Source organism: Molothrus aeneus, chromosome 5, assembly GCF_037042795.1.
Source record: "Molothrus aeneus isolate 106 chromosome 5, BPBGC_Maene_1.0, whole genome shotgun sequence".
Classification (NCBI taxonomy): domain Eukaryota; kingdom Metazoa; phylum Chordata; class Aves; order Passeriformes; family Icteridae; genus Molothrus; species Molothrus aeneus.
In genome coordinates, this window is record NC_089650.1 from 26904218 (window position 1) to 26927811 (window position 23594).

The window sequence follows — 23594 nt, forward strand, 5'->3', positions numbered from 1 at the left end:
AAGGAATACAGTTTATTAGACTTATGCATTGCTCATTATCTCTGTGCTTTTAGTGAAATTAATATGAGCTGTAGATAAATAAAGATGTAATAAAGAACGTTGAATAGAGCCTTGTGTCAGGCATCTTATATGATAATAATGAATGCATCATTTACAAGGAAAAGGGAATGCATAAACACTGCTTCTCAAGCCTAGCATGAATTTTCAACCATTTTACTGAATTCTGGAACCTTAAATAAGTGATAATTCAATTTTATAGAACTTTAAATAGGTGATAACTCAGTTTTACAATTCTATTTTCCAAGGAGAACAGGTGAATACACCACACCACAATTTCTCACTACTTCAGAAATGGTTTTGATTGAATAACGAAGGAATTCAGAGTACTGGTGTTACTGTCCTTGGGGCAACATATTGTTTTTTATTTTGCTCCCAAGGCCTTTGCAAAAGTATGGTCCAGATGTGCCACACCAAGTAAAATTATGTTCTGACAAAGCAACTAACAGGTGAAAAGTGTTTTGATTATGCTTATCCAGAAATGACAGAGTTTCTAATGTTTTCTAACAGGTTGGTTGTTTTGTTTGTTTGTTTGATTCTATTTAGTGTTTTTTATGATGGAGGAGAGATATAATATTACATTTTTATACATTCCAAAAGATTATTTATTGTGATAGAGACAAGTAATATAATAATTTACCTTTTCTCCAGTTTCTCAAAAGTTCATATCTAATTGCAATGAAAATAGGTCAAGTTAGATGAAAGGGTAAAAATATCGTTCAGATGTTTATTTTTACACCAATAAAATTCCATAGGTCTTTTCTAAATTATATGAATATGAATATGGCCAAAGCAGTATGCAGAATTCTCAGCTACAGGGACTCTTCATGAAGAAAACCAGATTAAACTACTGAGTCACCATAAATAAATGTTAATTATTCATCAGAAATATTGTGGGGTTTATATATAAAAATATATATATATATATATATATATATATATATATATATATATATATATACACACTGTATTTGTGACATGGTACTCAACACCAGAGTACCTACCATCTGTCCATTTTCTTCTCTTTCAGAAAAGAAAACAGAATGCAGACCTTTGCAAATGTTTTTCTGGGATTTTTTATCTTCAAGTCTGTTGTAGCTGCCCCTATCAGTGATACCATAATTTATGATTCTGAGTTCTATGACATACCACTTGGAGAGCTGCCGCATCCTTTTGCCCATGATGAAAACAAGCAGTCTGACCAAGTAGAGGTAATTAGAACTTAATTTATTCTGTCTTTCCAAAGTGCATAAATGCAGTAGTTACTGATCAGGTTTTCTTTGCCATGAAAATACTTATCTGACAAATCTACCCGTGGTTTCTATTGCCTTTGCAGTTCATTCACCTTTTCCCTAACTTACAAACACAGACAAAATATATTCTAATTGTTCTGGGCTTTATTTGTGGTAAACTTTAAGAGTAGGTGAAAGGTATCATGCTTTCCTCAGGTCTCCATGAAATACCACAAATTCTGTTGGAGATCATCATTATAATTTACTTATCTGGGTGATGCATGGAGGCAGTTGAGACAAGATTTCCAGCATTTCCCATTAAATGAGGTTGTAAAATGCTGTTTCCTTAGGTTTATGTTCACTACAAGTGTGTCAGGCTATAAATGCTAATGTTTTCTCTTGCTGCTAGGAAAGTGGCAGAAGGAAGAAAAAAGAAAGGGAAAGCATTTAAATTTAAACACAGGAAAGTAAAAAAAAATAGTGAAAAAAACCTGTTGAAACTCTGATACAGTACGAGTGGGTAAGATATGTCGCCTGTAGAAGCAAGGGACTCCACTTCTTGACTTAAATGTTTCCTTCCTCTTCTACAATCCTTTATTTCCTTACAATTACTAAAAGGCTACATTAATTTTTTTTTTCACCCTGCTGATTAGACATTGGCACAACTTCCCTGAAGGTAATATAAGCACTCTGTGATTCAGGATTGTGTGTGATAGAAGTTGAGTAAAAAATATAACATTTAAATAACGTGGTATTTTCATTTTTATACATAATGTTTTGGTGTTTTTTCACATAACAATGCATAATTCATGAAAATACAATCCTTTGAAAGATTCATGATTACAGCAGGAGGGACAGGAGCTCTTCTTTCATCAATGTGAAATAGAAATTGGATAACAGCTTTGAAATCAAAGGACAGAGACAATTTAAGAATAACTATATTATAAAACAGGAGAACTGAAGAGATAAAAATAAAGTTAGCACTAAGATCAGAACCTTATAATTTGTAGGAAATAAATTTTCAATCTAAGAGGGATTGAGAAGAACTTTGCTGCAAGGAACTTACCTTGCCTTTGCCTGTTTCCCTTGTGCCACTCTTGTGCTCTACTTAATTCTGTTTCAGCTCACTTTCCTGATAAAGTCACTACCAATTTTAGTCCCTGTGCTCTATTTCACATTGATTAATAAACCACGGTTTCTGCCTCACTTTGCTCTTATAAATGAAGCCTTTATCATTCCTACAGAAATCACTTCCTTCCCAGAAATGGGAGAAGTTATTTTGAATGTGCCTCATCACTGAGTTTTTCTCATTCAAACAACATATTTCTTAGTAATGCATTTAATGGTAGGTGGGATTCTCCTGTGCTGTGCTCTCTCTGCGAGGTCCTATAACACCAAAACATGGGGTGGCCCTTTCCAAGTTTCTGAGTGAAGGATAAAGCAAGGCTTCGATGTTCTTTTCCATCCAAAAGGAAACTCAGTATGACTGATGTTGCACCCAACATGAAAAGATACGAGATCCCAATGGATTGTTTTTTTCTAGAAGGCATGGAATAGGCAGAGTCAGGGTAAACTGGTAAGCCTCTTTTCCAGAACAGGATTATCTTCCATTACTGAGCTCTTCAGACAGCCTTTTTAAAATTCATCAGGTAAAGTTCATCCAACACAGCAGTTGAACAGAGTTTTGTTTTGCCTATGGATGGACCTCACTGTGAGAACCTTATTTTCATAGATGTTTAGCCAAAATCTTTTTTTTTGCTTACATTCCTAATACCATGTACCACCCAAGAGAATCCTAAGCATTCATAGTTCCCCATATCCCAGGAGATATGAGTGGTCAGTGCTGTAGAAATCAAGCAAATTTTATAGACATGTCAGTGTACTATTTGATAGGGCATGTCAGTCTTGCAAGTTACATTTTAATCACTGATATTACTGATGTCACCCAAGTTTTAAGCAGAATATGTTTGATTTCCTGATTGTGGTTATGACTTTACTGCTTAAAATCTTGTTATCGTAATGATGTGAACAACACAAATGGATCTATGTGTAAAATATTTATTCAAGGTCACAGGTTAGTTTTTATTATGCATAGTTTGCATGATGAGCAATACCACAGAGACCCAGACAACCAGCAGTCCTTCAACAGATCTAGCCTGTGTGCAGTAACTCTTTAAGACTTGAACTTCCATTTAGAGTTCTGAATCATGTATTCACGCTATTGGAGCAGTGGAGAAAAAACTCAAATAGCATTTTCTGTTGTTGGTGTCTTCAGTTTAAGATTTGAAAATTCAGTTATGTGCAAATAGAAGCCATTCTGTTTAATCCATTTTTAGACTCATGGGCTAAAATGCAAGGTTGTGTACCCAACTGATTAGCAGAAGGTCCAGGAAACTGACAAGTTCTAGTACCTCAGATGCATTCAAATGTTACTCCTGATAATTTCAATGTGAATTGAAGTAAAATTAACCTGTGCACCTCAAGGAGTTAAACTAAAGCACCTGTGTCAACATGTCCTTTTCCAGACCATTAGGTACTGTAATCACACATTCAATGTGTAATCACCAAAGTGTGGAAAGACCTGAAGAAAATTAGAGAGGGATTCTTTCCACTCATTCTATTTTAAAAATTAGGCTTGGAATCCCAAAACCATGCTCCAAGACAAGAATGAGTCATTCTCTTTGGATATCTGTTGAGGTGGGTTGATCTTAGCTGGCTACCAAGGTGACCATCGAAATGCTTTCTCACTCCCCCTTCTCAGACAGACAGGGAAAGAAGTTAAGGTTAAAAACTTGGGAGTTGACATATATGCAGTTTAATGAAGAAAAACATAGGTTGCATGCAGAAGCAAAGGAAAACAAAAGATTTATCCTCTACTTCCCGTCAGCAGGTAACGGCCAAACACTTCCAGGGAAGTAGGACTTGAGTACGTGTAGCAGGTACTCCTGATGACAAACACCTTAATAATAAAGCCCACCCCCTACCCTCACTGCCTTGCATCCCAATGGAAATTAATACTGGTACAACTTAAAGTAATATATCACTCAGAAATAAAATGTGCATAGAGACATTAAGATAGCAGTATCAACTCTTTCACAGATAATGGCTAAAAAAAGGCTGAGTAAAAGAAAAGCCTATTATCAAGGAAAGAATTCCAAGGTCCTCAAGGAGAAATCTACAGCAGAGAAATGTCACTGTAAGTGTACAAGCTTTGCGTTGGATTTATCTTCTGAAACAGACAGTAACAGTATAAACATGAGCTGATGTATCTCCTCTTTTCTTTACAGTTCATTAGTATTTTGAATTAATATTTATATAATGATAGAGTCCAGAGGCCACAGTCAAAACTAGCTCTCCTAACTGCTCTGAAAGCATATACAAAGAGAGATTTCCTTCTTTAAAACAAATAGAATCAAGCCAGACTCTCAAAGGAATTATTATGTGAGCTTCTCATTTTTTGCCTCTTTGAAACTAAAACTTTGTTTGGAAAATATGTGCGAAAAACAAATTGCGGAGAGAGATTTTTATGTACATCAGCTACTAATGCCTAATAAAATAGCACTGCAATTTTATCACAGTGTCTGTCAAATATAATCAGTCAATTTTTCTTTAGGTAGGAAAAACTAAGAAAAATAAGAAGCAAAAATACAGGAGCATCAGAAATTTATTTTCATTGCTAAGATAGGCTATCAGTGAGGCTGAAAAGCAAAGGAGCACTTAATAGAAATGGTTTGCCTAGCACTGAATAAGCAGAAAAGTAAGGGAGTTAAATACAGGTTGGTCTGGGTCTGTTTACACAAAAGAGGTGAGCTGTAAAATACAATCCACAAAATATTCAGAAAGAAATACAGTGAAAGTCTAATATTTGATGCATTTTGACTAGCATTACTTGATAGCTTGTTGAATTTGAATCAACTAATAATAGGGCATTTTGGTGCCTGCACAAAGTTCAGAACTTGAGTTCCACACACACATTTGCTCATGTCTGTGTGCATACACACATACCATCTCTCCTGTTGGCATAACACACGTGAAGAAGGAGCCATGCTTGAGCAAGAGCTCACTCTTGCCATTCTGCAGAGTTGACAGAGGCTTCCACTGCTGTTCCAGTCTTTGTGGTCAGTGTCTGATTAAATAGGAGACTTCAAAGTGGATATACAATGACTTTTCAGAATATCACATAAATTTTTAAAAAACCCTATTAATTGGTACAAGTAATGTACAAGTCAGATGGCCACATAGCTGATCAGAAAATCTAACATCATTTGAAGCTTTATCCCTGAATAGGAATTTTTCTAGTTTTTCGGAAAGGTTTTGACTACAGATCTTGTTATTCACTTGTCTGCAGTGACTAACAATACCTTTTCTTTTTAAGATGGAACAACAGGAGAAAAGGAGTCTTTAAATGCAAATTTCAAGAACAAGTTTAGACCACTTTTGGATAGGAAAGCAAAACTCCCTGCCTGTGGCAAGGGGGTTGGATATAGATGATTTTTATGGCCCCATCCAACCCAAACCATTCTGTGATTCTATGAATAACTTCTACCATAATTAGACATTTTCTTGTAAGCCTTTGGTAGTTTCAAAACAGCTATGGGAGAAACCAGTTCCTTTTGATGGGTCAGTGTGTGGAAAAACTGTCCCTTCAAGGTTAAAATGCCTATTTTAAAACTTTTGCATTTTTATTTGTGTATTAAATCTATTTTTTTTGCAGTAAAAGAAACACTGAAACAGAACACACTTCGGAAGTCTTCTGTGGATTTAAACTTATCACATGTAATACATCAGCTTTGATCCTAAAAGATGTTGTCATAAAATAGACACATAAAAAAGACACATAAAATAAACTCCTGAGCCTCTCCGAGTCTTTTGTTTGTCTCACCTCTTTTACTGTCAGTGGTGAGATATAGATACCTAAAGAGCCCACCCTAAAAGGAATTTGTGTAGCCAATGTCTGGAGCTGCTTTTCAGAAATTTTGTCTCAGTCTATACTGACTGTGAAGTGATGCTAATATAACTAAATGCCCAGCCTATGGATGGCAAGCAGCAAGTTAGACTTTACCAATTGCATTTTATCACTTATGGATGTGTTCTGATTTCTGCATTCTTGACTTTTGTAACTTCCTGGTCTGAAAGTGCCTCTGAATTGGCCAGCCTTACTAAGATCTTTCATTGGAAATTGGAGTCACATTGGATAAATATAAGATAGGGAAAAAAGTAGGTACTCCATGCAATCTTAGGAAAGATATCACTGTCCTTTGGCACGCTCTGGGACTAATCTGCACTGATATTTTCTAAATCTCTTGATTGATTCCAAAGACAGATTAGGGTAACTATTAACCACATAGATGGCTAAAGATAAGTGATGTGATGCCCCTTCAGTTTTTTCTTATGCCATTTATTAAAATGTCTTGGAAGGCAGATTATTATTTGGAGACTTGTAGATATTGACAAGGAGGAACACATCTTATTGTATTTCTCTGCAATGTTCTTCCTGCTTTGTGATTTTTCACAAAGAATATTTCTTAAAGTACCAGATGAAATACAAGTCCACTCCCTGCCTAATTCCAGGCTCCCATCTCCCTCCAAAAAAACCCAATGGAAAATAATGATATTAAGTGATATACAATCATTTATGTATCAATTTTTTTTATATTAAAGTCCAGTTGCCAAAAATAAACAAACATCTGGAAAATGAGGGATTATTCTGTACAGCATATAGTCCAAGAAACATCTTTGTCTTGTTAAAATCTCGCATGATTTATGAAACTTGTAAAAGATACAAAGCTGCATGGATCATATGACCAATAATGGGAAACAGACTTTTACCTTTAGGTCACTGGTTCAAGTCCAAGTTATGTACAGCAAGAAAATACTGATCATGCTCTTGGTCTGGTATGTAAAACACATATATCAATGAACTCCTACTCTGTTGCAAGTATAAAAATTGCAACATCATTAATCTAACATCAATAATTTTTATTTTCTTATGACACTCACAACTGCAGAACACTGAACAGATAAAGTTAACTATTTGGAACAGTTTCCCTAAACCCCAGACATAGAGCATTTGCAGGGAAACTGCTGGGAGACTTTCAATTGTGTATCTGCAAATCTAGGTAACATCCAACAGTAAGAAAGAGATAACAATGTAGAAATGGAAGTACTAGAGGTTAACACGTCCACTTGCTACCCAACAGCTGCAGTGATTAATCAACTAAGAACCCTCAGAAAGCATAAAGTAAATATAAAGTAAATATAAAGTAAATAACAAATCCTAAGATAGTAAGTTCCATAAAGCATGCCCCAAATATGCAGAGAGGTGGCAGTCAGTGTAGATGACCCAAACCCCATAACAAGTGAAAGGAAAATTATCTTTGGTCTGAAGACTAATTACAAAGCCTATCTTGAAAATACTCTTCTACAGAATATTACTTTCAGTAGAAGAAAAGTTGCATATAAAGACATTTACAGATCTTAAATCTCTGGATTTAATTCCAAAGTTCAGAAGAAGGATTCTTATCTGATTTCCACAAATGTAGTGAAGAAGTAGCATGTGCAAGAACTTTAGTGCAGCACTAACCTGGGTCAATAAAAGTCTGGAATGTATCTCTCCCTCTAGGCTTCCTCCATTCGGAGAACATCTGTCCCATTTCCTTTGTTCCCAAAGCCTTCTTTTGATTTGTCCCCAAGTCCATTCCTGGTTAAGCTGTCTACTGTCAGTGCTGCAGATGGTAACATTGTGTATTTGTCTGCACAAAAGGACAAGGTACATCCTTACTCTTACTTACATCAACTCAAAGTTACTCAGTTCAGCTGAAGGTCATCTTGCTCATTTGATTACCTTGCATTTTGTGAACTTTGCAACTGTGTTGGAGCATTTTTATCCATAAACTCTAATTAGTAATACCATTTGTGGCTTAGTGGAATACAACAAAAGAAGATACAGAAAACCTAAAATGTTCTTAGTCAAAATCTGAGCCTGTGTGCTTCAGAGTGCTTACTGGTTTTTTATTGCTTTCATGTTCTCTGTCTTCAGTGAAACTAATTGATATAAAATATTTGAACCTTTTGCCATTATATAACCTAAATGAAATTATTTATGTACAAAAAAATTAGATTTTAGGTAGTTATTTAGATGTTGCATGGCAATCCAGGATCATAATGCTTAATACTGCCTGTAATTATATATAGCTATGCTGCAAGATAGTCTATTATGAGAGGTAAAGTGGTTTTTTCTGAAATTTTCACAGTTCATAGAATCATAGAATTGTTTGTGTTGGAAGGGACCAAGATCTTCTACTTCCAATCCCCCTGCCATGGACAGGGACACTTTGAACTAGCCCAGGTTGCTCAACACCCCATCCAACCTTGCCTTGAGCAAGGGACTCCATAACTTCTCTGGGCAACCATTTCCAATGCCTCACCACCCTCACAGTAAAGATTTTAATAATATATAAAAGTTTCAGCTTCAAGCCATTCCCCCTTGTCCTATCACTACATGTCCTTCTAAAAAGTCTCTCTCCAGCTTTCTTGTAAGGTCCCCTTTGGGCACTGGAAAGCTACTTTTCTCTGGGCTGGACAACCCCAACTCTCTCAGCCTGTCTTCATCTTCTTGGCTCTCCTCTGAACTTCCTCCACACAGGCCCATGTCCTCCCTGTGCTGGAGACTGCAGTGCTGGATCCAATACGGCAGGTGGGGTCCCACAAGAACAGAGTAGGAGGGCAGAATCACATATTAAATATTAATATGTTACATATTACATATATATACACATACAAAGAGATTCAAATAGGGATCAAATACAGCAAAGATTTGCCTGTGCTTGGAATCCAGATGTTAGGTGTTTTAGTTCCTTCAACTTCTATAGTCTACATACAAAACCAAATTTTAAAAGTTCTAACTATTTGGCCAGTCAATTACTTTTTACCTGTCTTTTACAATTATAATTTATGAACACTACTGTGATGGATTTCAACAACTGGTTCATCATGAAAACAGCAAAGAAAGCAGTAGCTGTGGGATGGTGTCAAAAAAGGAGATGCTTGGTCAGGTTAAAGACTTGGGATTCAATAGTTTTGTGGTGGTGTTGTGCTAGAAAGCTGCAGTGGATGAAAACTGAAGCAGAATTTTGGGCTTTGGTGCCTTTGCACTTGGAATAATGATACTGTGACCAAAATTTCTGTATTTGGCTGTGTCTTAGAAAAAGATAAGGAGTGCTAAATGCAGCACAGGGGTGCAGCACCTTCAGGGTTAAATGCATTACCTATTGCAGCCTGAATTACTGCTAATAAAGTCCAGGGCAAGGAAGCAAAAAGGGCCTTTGCATGGTATCCACAGATGCTTTATTCAGGCACCTGGTAAGGTGTTCAGGTCCCAGGCACACACAGGGAGGGTCCAGGTTTCTCTCTATCCGAGGGGCAGGGGGTGAACCGGGTCTCGGGGCAGTACAAAGATGAGGGCCAATCAGGGAATAGGGAGGGAGTGGCTCAGGGACATAGGAACAGACATGGGAACAGGGGTAGGAGCCAATGGGGTCTTAACAGCTTTTTGGGTGAAGATTCTTCCGAACCCCTAAACTAGGGGATGCCCCCCAGGGTCTCCACAATTACCTACATTTTTAACAGCACCTCTGATGTGTGAAACCCTGTAATGATACTAAGTAATTGTTTTAGATTTAAAGAATAGAGTGCACTTTCAAAAGGTGCAGCTCTGGCTCAGCTGAACAATACTGTTAAACATGGGGAAATGAAGATACACTGGGAAAGTAACTTGCAAAGATCACAGAACTGTCTGGGTGATTACAGAAAACAACTCTACCTCTTTGCTAACATAGACCCCCCTTCTGCAGCAAGCATGGCAGGTCTGCAATACTCTTTTTATGAGAGGTGATGTGAAACAAGAAAATTGCCATACCTTAATTTTTATCCTGAATTGTCATATAAGAAAATCAAAATAATGCATTTTTAGAATTAGAGTTAACCTGACAGAATTAAATGCTTTGATTAGTTATGCTGATTGAAGGACAAAATAATAAGTTTTCTAGTTCTATGCAAGGATCTTCCAAATTTTAGAAGTGTTTTAAAATCAAGGTTTTATCCAATATATCAATTTTTTCATACTACATAATACAGCTACTAATGAATGAAGTTAAGCAGAGTCTTTAACATATTAGAAAGTTATGTGAAGTTGGAGTTCATAATTATTTAGTAATATTTTAAAATCATGTTCAGAATTATTAAGTAATATTTTAAAATCATGTTAGTGTTCTAAGCAGAGCTCGCACACCTATATTGGATTTGGATTTATGATGGTACAATTTACAATTTTATGGTAAATGACTTGCACCTTTTTGATATTTCATAGCAAATTTTCATGTTTTACATACAGTTTATCAATTTTTATCACAAATCTAATTTATCTTTAAATAAATATTGAAAAATAATTTTTCTCGTATATATTCTTAGTAATGAAGTATATACATGTGTGCATACAGTAAAAAACTCAAAACACAGACAAAAAGTGAACAAGTGTATTGGATTTTCATGAATTGTTTATACATCATCAGAATTCATTATAGCTCCGGATAAAATGCAGCTCCAGCACTAAATCTCAGAAAATATGTGACCTCTAGTGGAAGAATATGAATAACTGCAATAGAAACAGCTTCCAAGGGAAGTAAACAGTAACAATTCCTTTTAATTTTTCCTAGACAGATATTGGGACAAAACTACTGTCTGTAATTCAAGAGAGTTATTCTTCTGCACCATTGACAGAGGAAACTGAGGATGAAGCATCAACACCAAAATTAATTGATGGATCTTCAGCACAGGGGTCAGGGGTTCTTGGACCCCAGACTCAAGATGGTGAGTAGGAAAGAGAAATGTTTTTGTGTGTAGTGTTGATTTTGAGCAAGCCCATTTTAGTTTCTTTTTTACTAAAAATGAAGTACATAGTTTCTGTATGTCTCTTATTGAAGAAAGAATCTATCTTGAATCCTCCTCCAAAGTCAGATAGGTGCCTAGTCAAAAGGTCTCCATACTACTTCACTGTGAAAACAACTGTGCCACTTGTTCCAGAAGATTTACAACTTGAAAATTTGCTGATGGTTGGAAATGCTACCAGTACTTGTCTTTTTGTCTTAGATTTCAATATCATTATCAACTGTCTTTACTTATAATGATTTGCTACGTTTTTTATAAATGTGTTAATACAAAGTATAATTAAAATGTTGAAGAATTTTTGACCATGAAAGTTATAAACCGAAAAACTTAAGGAAAGGGAGCTACTTAGAACTTTTTAGTGGAGACAATTTTCAGTTCTTCTGACTATCAATAGTGAAATAAGAACTTTATAAATCTTGCAGGGGAATTAAAATTGCAAAACACAATCTGTCCCTCTCCCACACAAATTTCGCACTGCTAATTTTTGGCATTTGTCAGAAGCTCCTCTAAATTATAGTAGGTAAAGTCCACTAGAGTTATCAATTTCTGTGAGGGATCTTTGTGTTTTATGGTGATCAACATACAGTAACAGGAAAATCCTACTTTCTACTATGCCCAACACTACAGCTGAGTTACATAGATGAAAAATGAAATTAAAAAAAAAAAAAAAAACCCCAAACATAAACCCCAGAGTTACTGCTTCCAAAATTGTGTATTCAGTGAAGTTAATAATTCATAGCCTTATTTTGGTACATACTACAGGTGAGCTTGACCAGGCAAAAATATACACTGTCAAAACAAATAAAAATGGAATGAGAACCTCCAAGGAGATTCTAGAAAAAAGGAGAAAAAAAGGAGAAAAAGGAAAAAAGGAAAAAGGAAAAACAGGCCCATACATTTTTTTTTTCAAATTTGAAAATTAGAAGATTTTACATCATCCTGTAAATATTCTATATGATGAATTCTGTGTCTGTCAACATTTTTGAGTACTGAATGCAAAACAAGTAGTGCATCAACTAAAGAAATGCTCAAGACAGTAACGCATCAAATCAGATTTCTCTTTTGTCTTTATTTTAGCAACATACCTTCCTGTCAGATGTTGCTGCTATTGACCTGGTACTGAATAAAAGACTACAAGGCTCAGTAACACTAAGCCAAGCTCATTTTTCTTGTTGTTATCTTTTTGAATTCTTCTCCTACCTCTGGTTTTTTTCAGTGTCCACCAGATATAGGTGAAAAATACCACTCCTCCAAGATCAAAAATAGGACAGGGTGAAACCCTTTCCCCATACTATGGTACTTTGTTGCAATATTATGAAAAAATATCAGCCATCCTTAACTCAATATTCATTTCGGCCCAGATTTTCCAGAACAGTTCAAGGTGGGAATATTTTTTTTCCCTGTATCAGACCTACTCTCTGCAGCCAATTTAATCTGTCCTGTGGAGAAAGTTAGGGAAAGCATGAAATGATCCTTATCTCTAGGGAAATTGTATTCCTGGATGTCCAAGTAATGATTATCATATAAAAATAAAAGAGTACTCTGGTTACTGGTTGTTTAATCTTTCCTCAAAAGGCACCTCAATAACCTACAGATAATTGGGGCAGATTAAGAAGGCACATCTCTCATGTGGCCACATCTGACCTGGAGAAAAAACTAATCTGCAAGAAAAACATTTTTGTATTCCTGAATTATCCTACTATTCTATAAATAACAAGAGCAAACCACCCCATCTGCTACAAGGGGGATGAAAACATGAAGCAGAAAAGTATTTCTATGGGATTAAAAGTTGATAAACAGATATGCTGATTTATACTCATAATGTATATTCATAATACACTCATAAAAGATGTATCAAAAAGTCAGTGTCACAAGTGTTATAAGCCAGTTATTAAAACTGTTAGAGGGATGCCTCTGCCTGAATAAAGGTGTAAATGAGACCATAAGCCAAAGTAAATAGGATGGATTCTATTTAATAGTACATGTGAGGGGGAGAGAGAGAGAGGTAGAAAGAAATGTAAAAAGGGAGGGGGAGGAAAGAAAGAGAATGTCAGAGAGACAGATCAGGTAGAAAATATCATTCATCAGCTATTATTCCTCCATCCAGATGGAAGTGTACACCTGCTAGCTTAAGGGGAAATCAACTTCTGGCTAGTTGCTGTCACCAAATAGTCTATTATAGTCTGAGAAACAATTTATTAGAACAAGTTAATTGTTCTTCTAGACACAGGGAGAAAAATAAATTCATTTTAAAAAGAATTTAATCACTTTAGTGTTGCAATTATATGGTTTGGTGATCAAAGCAGAATGGGAAGTGAACTTTACCATAGACAAAGACTGATCATTAGCTGCTTATGTGAGCAGTTCATTGTAGTAATTTATGTATGACTTTTATTCATGTCCTTTCTAAAAAAATGTTTTCTCTTTTAAATTCCTTGATAGGTCTTCCCACTTGCCTTTTGTGTATATGCCTAGGGACCACAGTCTACTGTGATGATCGTGAGCTTCATGCTGTTCCACCATTGCCTAGGAAAACCACCTATTTTTATTCCCGCTATAACAGAATCAAGAAGATCAGCAGAAATGACTTTGCTAACTTAAGTATGGATACCAGTATTATTGAAATCAGCTTTAATTTTGATTATTTATGGCTCATATCAACCAAAAATATAGTGATATATTTTATATAATGTTTGATTATGGCAAATTTTACACACAAATACACATGCATTTTGTTACTTTGTAGGATAAAGGTAGATGCAGATTCTCTGTCAAACTTTTGAATATTTTAGATGCAGATTCTCTGTCAAACTTTTGAATTATTATAAATAACAATGATCATCGATCTTCTTGCTGTTACTTGCAATCATCTCTATAAAAGAAATAAAACTCCCCAAATATTTCATTTAATTTTGGGGTTTTTATTTAATTGGAAAAAGGGCTTGAGTGTATTTTATAAAGAAGTCAATATATCAAATTTCTTACATATAGGAAAGTTTTGAAATAAAGAAATGTGGAACAAGGTAGTAGAAAATATATTTATTTCCCTTTAAAAGTGTCATTTTTCCAAAAGATAATAATTTATAAGGTTCTCAAAACATACAGAAATCTTAAAATTAAACTTTGAGGTCTTTCACTGAAAGATGTATAGAGAAAGACATAGACAAAGTTTTTTTTAAATTTCAGGAAATACATTCTTATAAATCTGTTGTATTCTCTTTCTCTGCAAGACCATTTGAAGAGGATTGATTTGACTGCAAACTTCATATCAGATATCCACAAGGATGCCTTCCGAAGATTGCCCCAACTTCAGGAGTTGGTGCTCCGTGACAATAGGATAAGGCAACTCCCTGAGTTACCATCTACCTTAACATTCATTGATGTTAGCAAGAACAGGCTTGGTCGCAGAGGGATACCAAATGAGGCATTTAAAGTAAGTTTGGGTGTGATGGGAAAATATTTTCTTCCTCTCTCCAGAGGATGTGGTTAGAAATGCAGCCTATTTTCGTAAGAGAGATGTTCCAGTCCTCCAATCACCTTTTTAGCCCTCAAATGGACCTGCTCAAGGAGCTCCATGCCTCTCTCTTGTCCTGAGGAGCCCAGAAGTAGACACAGCACCCCAGATGTGCCTCACCAGGGCTGAGCAGAGGGGCAAGATCACCTCCCTTGCCCTGCTGGAATGCTCTTCCTAATGTACCCCAGGTCTCCATTGGCCTTCTTGGCCACAAGGGCACTGGTGGCTCATGGACTGTTGCCCACCAGGACCCCCAGGTCCTTCTCTGCAGAGCTGCTTCCCAGCAGATTGGCCCCCAGTCTGTACTGCTGGTTATTATTTACCAGGTGCAGGACCCTGCATTTGCCTTTGTTGAATTTCAGACGGTTCTTCTCGTCCTATCTCTCCAGCCTGCATGTCCTTCTGGGGTATCAGCCCAGCTTTGTGTCATCAATGAACTTGCTGAGGAGGCATCTGTCCTTCCACCCAAGTCATTGATGAACATGTTAAACAATACTGGGCCCAGCACTGAACCTTGGGACAAGGTTCATAAGTGCATAAGGGGCAGACCTCCCACTGTACTGTGCCATTGATTATTAGGTCCTTCTGGGATCTGCCATTCAGTCAGTTCTCAATCCACCTCACCCTCCACTCTTCCAGTCCACGCTTCCTGAGTTTGCTAAGAGTATAGTAGGAGAGAAAGTATTGAAAGCCTTGCTGAAGTCAGGGTAGAAAATATTCAGTGTTTTCCCCTCATCCACTCTGGTAGTTGTTTCATTTTAGAAGGCAATCAGGCTAGTCAAGCATGATTTACCTTTAGTGAATCCATGATGGCTACTCCTGATCACCTTCTTATCATCCCTGGGGATGAAGATGGATTCTGGAATGAGGCGCTCCATAACCTTTCTAGGGATGGAGGGGAAGCTGACTGAATGGTATTTCCCTAGATCCACCTTGCCCTTTTTGTAGATAGGGGTGACACTGGCTTACCTCCAGTCCTCAGGCACTCTTCCTGATCCCTGTGGCCTTTCAAAGACCACTGTGAGCAACCTAGCTATGGTGTCTGCCAGATTTCTCAGCACTCATTCCTCCAACAAGTCAAGGGAGAAAATTATTTACCTTTTGAAAAGAATGAGAAATGTATTTTTAACTCAGGCATTTCTTATACAATTGTAATTTGCTTCAATACAATACACTTCTGCAAAATTTAGTAGTCTTGTCACAAAAGAGAAAGGTAACAACATCATCATTAAAATTACATCTTTAATAATTCTGTAGATTTTTGAAAAACATTTTGCCCTTTATTTTAACCTTATCAGCAACATTCTCAGCCTATACAAATCAGAGTTCGTTACTGTCTTTAAATTTCTGTCTTTTCACCATATCATGCTGAGACAAAATGTTTTGCTATCCAGTCGTGCTCATTGCAGTGATAGATTTCAAACTTACTTGCCAGAGATTTTCAAATATATCTCTCATTTCCTCCTGTTTTCTTCCATATTCCTCTAGAATCTGGATGAACTGAAGCATCTTTATATCACTGACAATAACTTGGATCACATTCCATTGCCACTCCCTGAAAGCCTCCAAGCTCTTCATCTTCAGGTAGGCTACAAAAGAAATGGCTCTTTATATCATGCTCAAAGTGTATGCACAACTCAGAAGGGCAAATATTTGTCTTGTAGTGTTTCTTCTTTTTATCCAAAGGTGTTCTTCCTTGACTAAACAAGCTTTGGGAAACATAAAATTGACTAGTGATTGCAAGTCTTTTAGAGAAGTAAAATTTAGCTCTGCTAAGCATTAATTTTCAGAATTTTTAATAAAATATTTTTTAAAAATCAAATTCTAGAATTACTATGACCTAATAGTTTCTTTCTGAATCCTTCCTTTTAACCTTTTCCAGCTCTGCTTATTTCCCTTTATCTCATCTTGTACCAATTTACAGTTTTGTTTATCAGATGTTTTTACTTATTACATCATGCAGAAAAAACCTTTCAGTAAGCAATGTAATGTGTCTCACATCATTTAACCTCGATCTTTCAGTAAGTAAATTGATCGAAACTCTCTGCATTCTAGCTGACTTCCTTTTCACCTGTTTGTGCCTGTAAATTAAATATTCAGTGCTATGTGCTACAGAAAAAAGTTAGTGAGCAGGACTTTGTCCGCACCAATTTTTCACTAGCAAAGGAATGGAGAAGGGAACAATTTTCAGCCCTCCTTTTAGGTAATGAGCTTTTTAGTCCCAGTTTCCTGACAATGCTGAAATTCCAGCAATTCATTGTTGAGAATGGTTTGCTTCAAGAATGGAAGCCCAGTGAATATAAGGCATGTAAGAGCAATTTAAATCAAAGGAATAAAACCAAATGCATTAAATTTTGCCAGTACATATACAGGTGTGAATTAAACTAATGTGACAGGGCTGGGGAGAAATAAATTGTCACAGATCAAATTACAGAGTTGTACCTTTGCAGATTGAGGCATATTAAGATGTCAGGATGATAATTATGTTTCTAGATTTATGGACTGGCCTATTGTGGATCAAATTTGTCTTAATATGGCTCTTCTCTATAATCTGGAAATGAAAATGCTCTGTACTTCTACCAGGCTCCTCCTTCAAAGCCTGTCTCTCCTACATGGTTTGAGTTACTTAGTTCTGAAATTTTGCATTGGCCAAGAAATTTTCCCCTGCTTGGAAGATTTCTCTGTTGATGACTTGCTGCCACAATCTGGGCCCTTGAGTTCAAGCAAGTATCTCTCTACACACTGAAAATACATCCATAAATGGTGTTTCAGAATAAAAAATTACTTTCAGGTAACTATTCTGATAGCTCCTTTGTTTGCTTGTTTTCTTTTAGAACAACAACATTCAAGAGATGCATGAAGATACTTTCTGCAAAAGGAGGGATTTTACTTATGTGCGTAGGGCTCTTGAAGACATCAGGCTGGATGGTAATCCTATCAACCTGAGCAAAACACCATATGCTTACATGTGTCTACCCCGTTTGCCAGTTGGTAACCTCATCTAAGCTACATCAACCTAGATGAATTTTTACAAACATCATTTATTCAGGAAATATTTCTGTTAATATTGGAATTTATTTTACTGAGATACTGATAAGATTATGAAATGCTAAAAGACAAATCCATTATCTGCCCAACTGCAAGTTATTTAGCAATATCAAGAAAAATACTTTACTACAAAAACAATGCAAATACAACATTTTTTGCTAAATTGTTCAGATCTAATGTATGAATTCTAAATTTAAATAATTTTTACATATTAAGGTCTAACTATTCTATGGTAAACAAAGAAATAAAAATAAAATTGTGTACACCATTGATTATTTACTGGGTTTTATTTTAATTAAATATTATTCTCTCAGAGATACATCTAATTTTCTACTTCTTTCCTTAAAGGTCCCTTTATTTTGGAAAAGTATTAGCAAAATTCCAAAAAACATGTTTTCTTCAGAAAACTGAATCCTTCAGATTACCCTTCCATAATCTATCTTTATTTTTGCAGCAATAATTTATCTTTGTAATGCTGATGAGATTCTTGGTAAATCCTTTTAACTTGGGCTTTTTGGAGTGATGCAGCTATTTCTGCTGCTGGTTTCAGGAGCTGGGAAGCATACAGGCTTACCTCAGCAGTGCAATCCATTGACCAGTACAAATGTTCCTTCAGCCACAGACTCGACTTGGGAGACCCATGAGAATCTCAAACATGTAATTACTTTAAGTTACAGAGAGTTGATGTTAAATGTCTATTTTCTAGTAAATATCTCACCTGAAAGTAAATACATGAAGACATGTTCTGTAGAAAGGCTGAAGCTATCAGGGTTCAACAGGGAGACAAGTAATGGCATTAAATCAAGCTCATAATTATGAGGATTAAGCCACATGTCTAAAAGACTTTCTCTTGATGCAATGAAACTGAAATGGCAATGCAGTTTGAAAAAAGTTGTAAATGCTTAGTCAGTATGGCTCTCCAGTAAGCACCTTTGATACCTCACTCAAAACTGATCACAGATAAGGGAGTGTTATTAGTTATGGGCGGCTAGAGAAATCTTTGATTTGAGGAGATCCCCAAAATAACCAGGAGATAAAGAATGACTGCAGAACCTGCTATAATTACATTGTGGTTAATGAAAGCACCGGTCTGCCTTTTCTTACATGGAGTTTGGGATCACAAACTGTACCTGGGATAATATCTAGGGTCACCTTGCACCTTGATCAGGAAAAGACTGTGAACCTTCTTATTTTTTTTTTTTCTTTTTAATTTCTCTGTGGAGCTGGGCTCAGAACTGTCAATATTCATAAGCAAAGACTATAGCTATCTAGAAAAAAAGGCCTTAGGCAGATTTAGTTTCAGTCATGTAGAGCGTCAGCTAATCATTTCATGGACTGCTACTGCCATCGTGTGTTGATAAATAGCGACACTTGAAATCATACCAACGCCTGACACTAAGGGTAGATGAGACTTGTCTTTACTTGGTTGGTAAACTCGACCCTATGCACTTTTTTTTCCCTTTCATCTTTAATGAAAGTTGAAGGAATGGAAAACTCTGATGATAAAAACGAAGACCATGTGAAATGGTTTTGCTTTTGTTTTTGTTGAGGGAGCTATTTGGTTGGCTTTGTTATTTTGTTTGTGGTAGGAAAATCTTTTTGTATAGCATACTGCAAAACGATTATTCTATATTTTTAAAACTATAATTATTTTATTTTGTATTTAAATAAGTAGACTATAAATGCCATTAGAACAATTTATTGCTGGGCATGATACTATACAGATGCTCTAATTGTTAAGTACAAAAATTCAGAGTCCTTGATGATATCTCTCAGCAAAAGACAAACACAGTTTCTGGTCTAAATAGTATAAATGCATCACTTACTATGAAACCATAAGCCTGGTCTGACAGTATCAGTGGAAGGACAGGGAGCCTAAAATAATAAATACCTACCTATTCCCAGCAACAGAAAATGTGCAAACTTCCAAAGACAAACACAGCCCCAAAAACCCCATCCTTATCTTTGTGTGGTGAGAATGAGGACACTCTTTTCTTCAACATAGCTGTCATCTATAGAGCTTTTTCTCTCACCATAACAAACACACTGGGGTTTTTGAGAAGCCTGGTGTAGGGGTAGATGTGTCTGCCCGTGGCAGGGAGGTTGGAACTAGATGATCTTTAAGATTCTTTCCAGGCCAACCATTCTGTAATTCTATGATTTATTAGTTTTTATTCTGTATCACAAAACGCCAACAAGAAGGATGCTACAAATAGCACCTGGTGTTATGCCAATATGCTGTGTAAAGAAAATTAATCTTGAGATAAGCCTGGTATCTATCTTTCCACCTTCCACACTGAAAAAGTAGGAATTCATTCAACAGCTGACATAAGGGCTGGATACAGAATTTTGAGTCAGGAGGGTGAGAAAGCCTTTTTGAAGGTGCTGATTTTCTGTGCCAGCTCCTGACAGCTACTTAGTCCCTCCACATCCTTCTTCACCAGGTGCCCAGGACAATTTTCCCTCAGTGCCACAAGGTGTTTGGAGGGAATCACAGAGTAGGGCTGGTGATGGTATCAGGGCTGGTGATGGTTTCAGGGCCAGAGACTGGATTTGTTCCAGTGAGGCCTGGCCTGGGCCTGCAGGGCCCACACGGGAGGGCCCCCTACTGACTGATGGACTGTGCCCTTGTCACCAGCTCCATGTCACTGCCAAGCACCACTGGCTCCTCCAGGCAGGGCGGCATGGCAGACTGTCACAGAGTGCCCACACAAAGAGCCTCTACAGGACAGCAGGGTGTCAGCATGGAAAGGCTCCCTCACCGGCCTGCCAGGTAAGCACCCCCATGGGGCCATGGCTGCTGGGCCAGGCCGCAGGTGGAGGGAAAGCCAACCCCCATACCGCTCCCCCAGCCGTGCCCTGCTGCTGGCTGCCGTCACTGCTGGGCAGTGCTAGAAGGCACAGCAAGGTCAGGACAGGGACAAGAGACCAAGGCAGGGCCACCAAGTACAGGCAAAAGACATGCTTATTGTGCTCCTGTATAGCAACAGGGCTGGCAGGGGCAGGAGGCAACAGCAGGAATGGAAGAACAGAGGCAGAAGACACGTTAACGGAGACAGTCAGCGAGGGCAACAGAAAAGAGAGAAGGACCTCATGGAGCAGAACCCCTGTGCATCGTCCTCAAATGGCTGTGAGAGGCATGGTGGCCAGCACAATGATCCTGTGCATGGACTGCAGCAGAAGCAGCCTGGGAAGGCACAGTGGCAGGGTCACAAGTGCAGCAGGAATTGGAAGCAACAACCACTACAATGCACTGAGCCCCTCCAGCAAGACCAGGCAGGCGAGCAGAGCGGCAGTGATGAAAAGAGCGAGCTGCTCTGGAACGCAAAGAAGGGCTGCTGGATCACAACCTCACATCTGCCAGCAGCAATACAGCGAGAGGCAAGAGCGCGCCTCCGGCCTATGAACCTGGCAGGATACCGCCTGCCAGGGATGTGCACGCCCCACAACACCAACCAGTACTTCATGGGCCACCGTGAGTACACAGATGAAAGAGAAGCGGTGGTGGAGGTGTCTGGAGAAGTTAGTGACTGCAGCACTGAAGATGAGGATTTCCCTCTGATGGCTGCTTTCCCTTCCACAGATCAGTAGGCTGAAGGCAGATCAGCAGAAGAGGAAGAGGAGAGCACACAGCCTGCCTGCCAAGACTGCAAGTGCCAAGACGATCTTGTGTGAAACCCAAACCAGAGGGACAGCACAAGGAAAGTGTCTGACTTGTAAAATCACCAGCTATTAAGAGCAGGGAACTGTTTGACATTCAGCTCCCTAAATAAATATATATATTTGTATACTTCTAACCCTGCTGCCTACTGTCTAATGATTCACATACACTAAGAGAGGCCTGGCAGAATCAGAACCAGAAGAAGGTTAGCATTGCATATGCCAAAGAGGTCAAAACTGTTACCCTAGAGATTTATTTTAGAGACCCTTTGTTCCCCTCAGATACATATATCCCGTTCAGGAAGGTTTTTTTTAAGTTATACTGAAGTATTATAAATATTTTATTATTATATTATATATGTATTATTATTAACATAATATTTAAGTTATTTTGTTATACTGAAAAGAGAAAGCCTAACTAGATGATGAAATTTCAAAAAATCCCAAAATGGTTTTCAGCAAATGTGATGGTGTTCGCAGGGGTCTTAGGATGAAGGAAGAGGTGAGGATCTGACTCCATGTTTCAGAAGGCTTATTATTTTATGATAAATATTATATTAAAACTATACTAAAAGAATAGAAGAAAGGATTTAATCAAAAAGCTAGCTAAGAATAGAAAAGGAAAGAATGAATAACAAAGGCTTGTGTCTTGGACAGACAGTCAAAGAGCCAGCTGACTGTGATTGGCCATTAATTAGAAACAACCACATGAGACCAATCAAAGATGCACCTGTTGCATTCCACAGCAGCAGATAATCATTGTTTATTTTTTGTTCCTGAGGCCTCTCAGCTTCTCATAAGAAAAAATCCTAAGGAAAGGATTTTTCATAAACTGTGTCTGTGACAAGCAAACATCAGAATGGAGGCTTTTTGGGCATTAAAAAAAAAAAAGAGAGTACTTGATAGATAAATATACTTTTTGCTATAAACAGACACTACAACCTGTTTATTGATGACTGAAATCTGCATTTGCATATATACAAGCAAATTAAATGCATTGCAAAAATAAGAGAAAGAGAACAAAAAAAACCCTTTAGATCACAGATCATGCACCTTGACCTGTCATGAATGCTCATGTGGTTTTCCTTTTAGAAGATGTCAAATACAGAGGGTTGGTGATATGCCATAGCTTTGCTTTTTAAGGTGGCTGAAATTATAGCCATGGACACCATCACAAAAATACTAGTATTCCCAAGAGTCAAATCTCTTGGCTTAAGAAGCTGCTTCAGAGAGAATGATGCTGATGTAGTCTGGGGATTTTAAATGGGGAGAAGGCAAAATGTTAGTGGGAAAGGCTATGGATCTGATCCTTGTATTTGTAGCTAAAGATAAAATGAGGTGCCCATAAGCCTTTTTTAACTTTGGTCTAAGTTGAGAGAAGATTTAAAACTCGGTTTATTATACAAGTATTAAATTTTTCATGCTTCTGGTGAAAAAAAATCGCTATAAAATAAAATTTTATAATAAAATAAATTAAAATCAATATTAAATACAATGTTGCTGTTGGTATTGATAGGCTTTCTATGCAAAGCAACTATATATATTTGCATATATAAATAGACATATTTAAATTTCTTGAATCCTTCATAAAAGTAAGTGCCTACCTAGATCTGTGGATCTATTTATCTTCTTTGGGCTTTTTTCTCCAAATAATTTTTTAAAGTCCTAAATTCTGCTCCTGAAGTTCACCTTTATTCTCATAATGCCTTAATACTTTTTGGTCTTCTTCCTTCACACTCTTCTTCACTGCTAGCTAATAGAAACCATCTTAAACCATTAGAACTTGGACATTTAGCAGGATGCAAATCTCTTATTTGGCAGAAAGCCTCGTTTTTAGCTCCCATATACAGTCATAGCCCTCAAGATGATATCCTGAACTGTAATAAGATAGGGTGGTGTTGAGAATGAGAGGGAGTAAGAGAGAGGCAGTAAAACAAGAAAAGCTTTGATGTGCCATAAACTAATGAGCAGAATTTTATGTTAGAGTTATCAAACCCTTGCTTAACTGAAAACCATGTAACTAAATTTATTCCTCAATCAGTATAATTTTCTATCTTTTTACTGTCTGTAAAAATGACTTCAAATTCACTAATTATAAATTAAAAAATTTGAATAAATGCAAGGTTTATAGTCTCCTT

The 23594-nt window shown here is 37.1% G+C and overlaps 1 protein-coding gene across 1 annotated transcript; it reads left to right on the forward strand.

The window, feature by feature from the left end:
• Positions 1-1100: 1100 nt before the first annotated feature.
• EPYC (epiphycan) lies at positions 1101-17753 on the forward strand. Its single transcript, XM_066550544.1, has 6 exons — positions 1101-1268; positions 11003-11156; positions 13677-13835; positions 14465-14667; positions 16237-16332; positions 17583-17753. Exons 1-6 carry the CDS (start codon positions 1101-1103, stop codon positions 17751-17753), a joined length of 951 nt encoding a protein of 316 aa, XP_066406641.1.
• The last annotated feature ends 5841 nt before the right edge of the window (positions 17754-23594 follow it).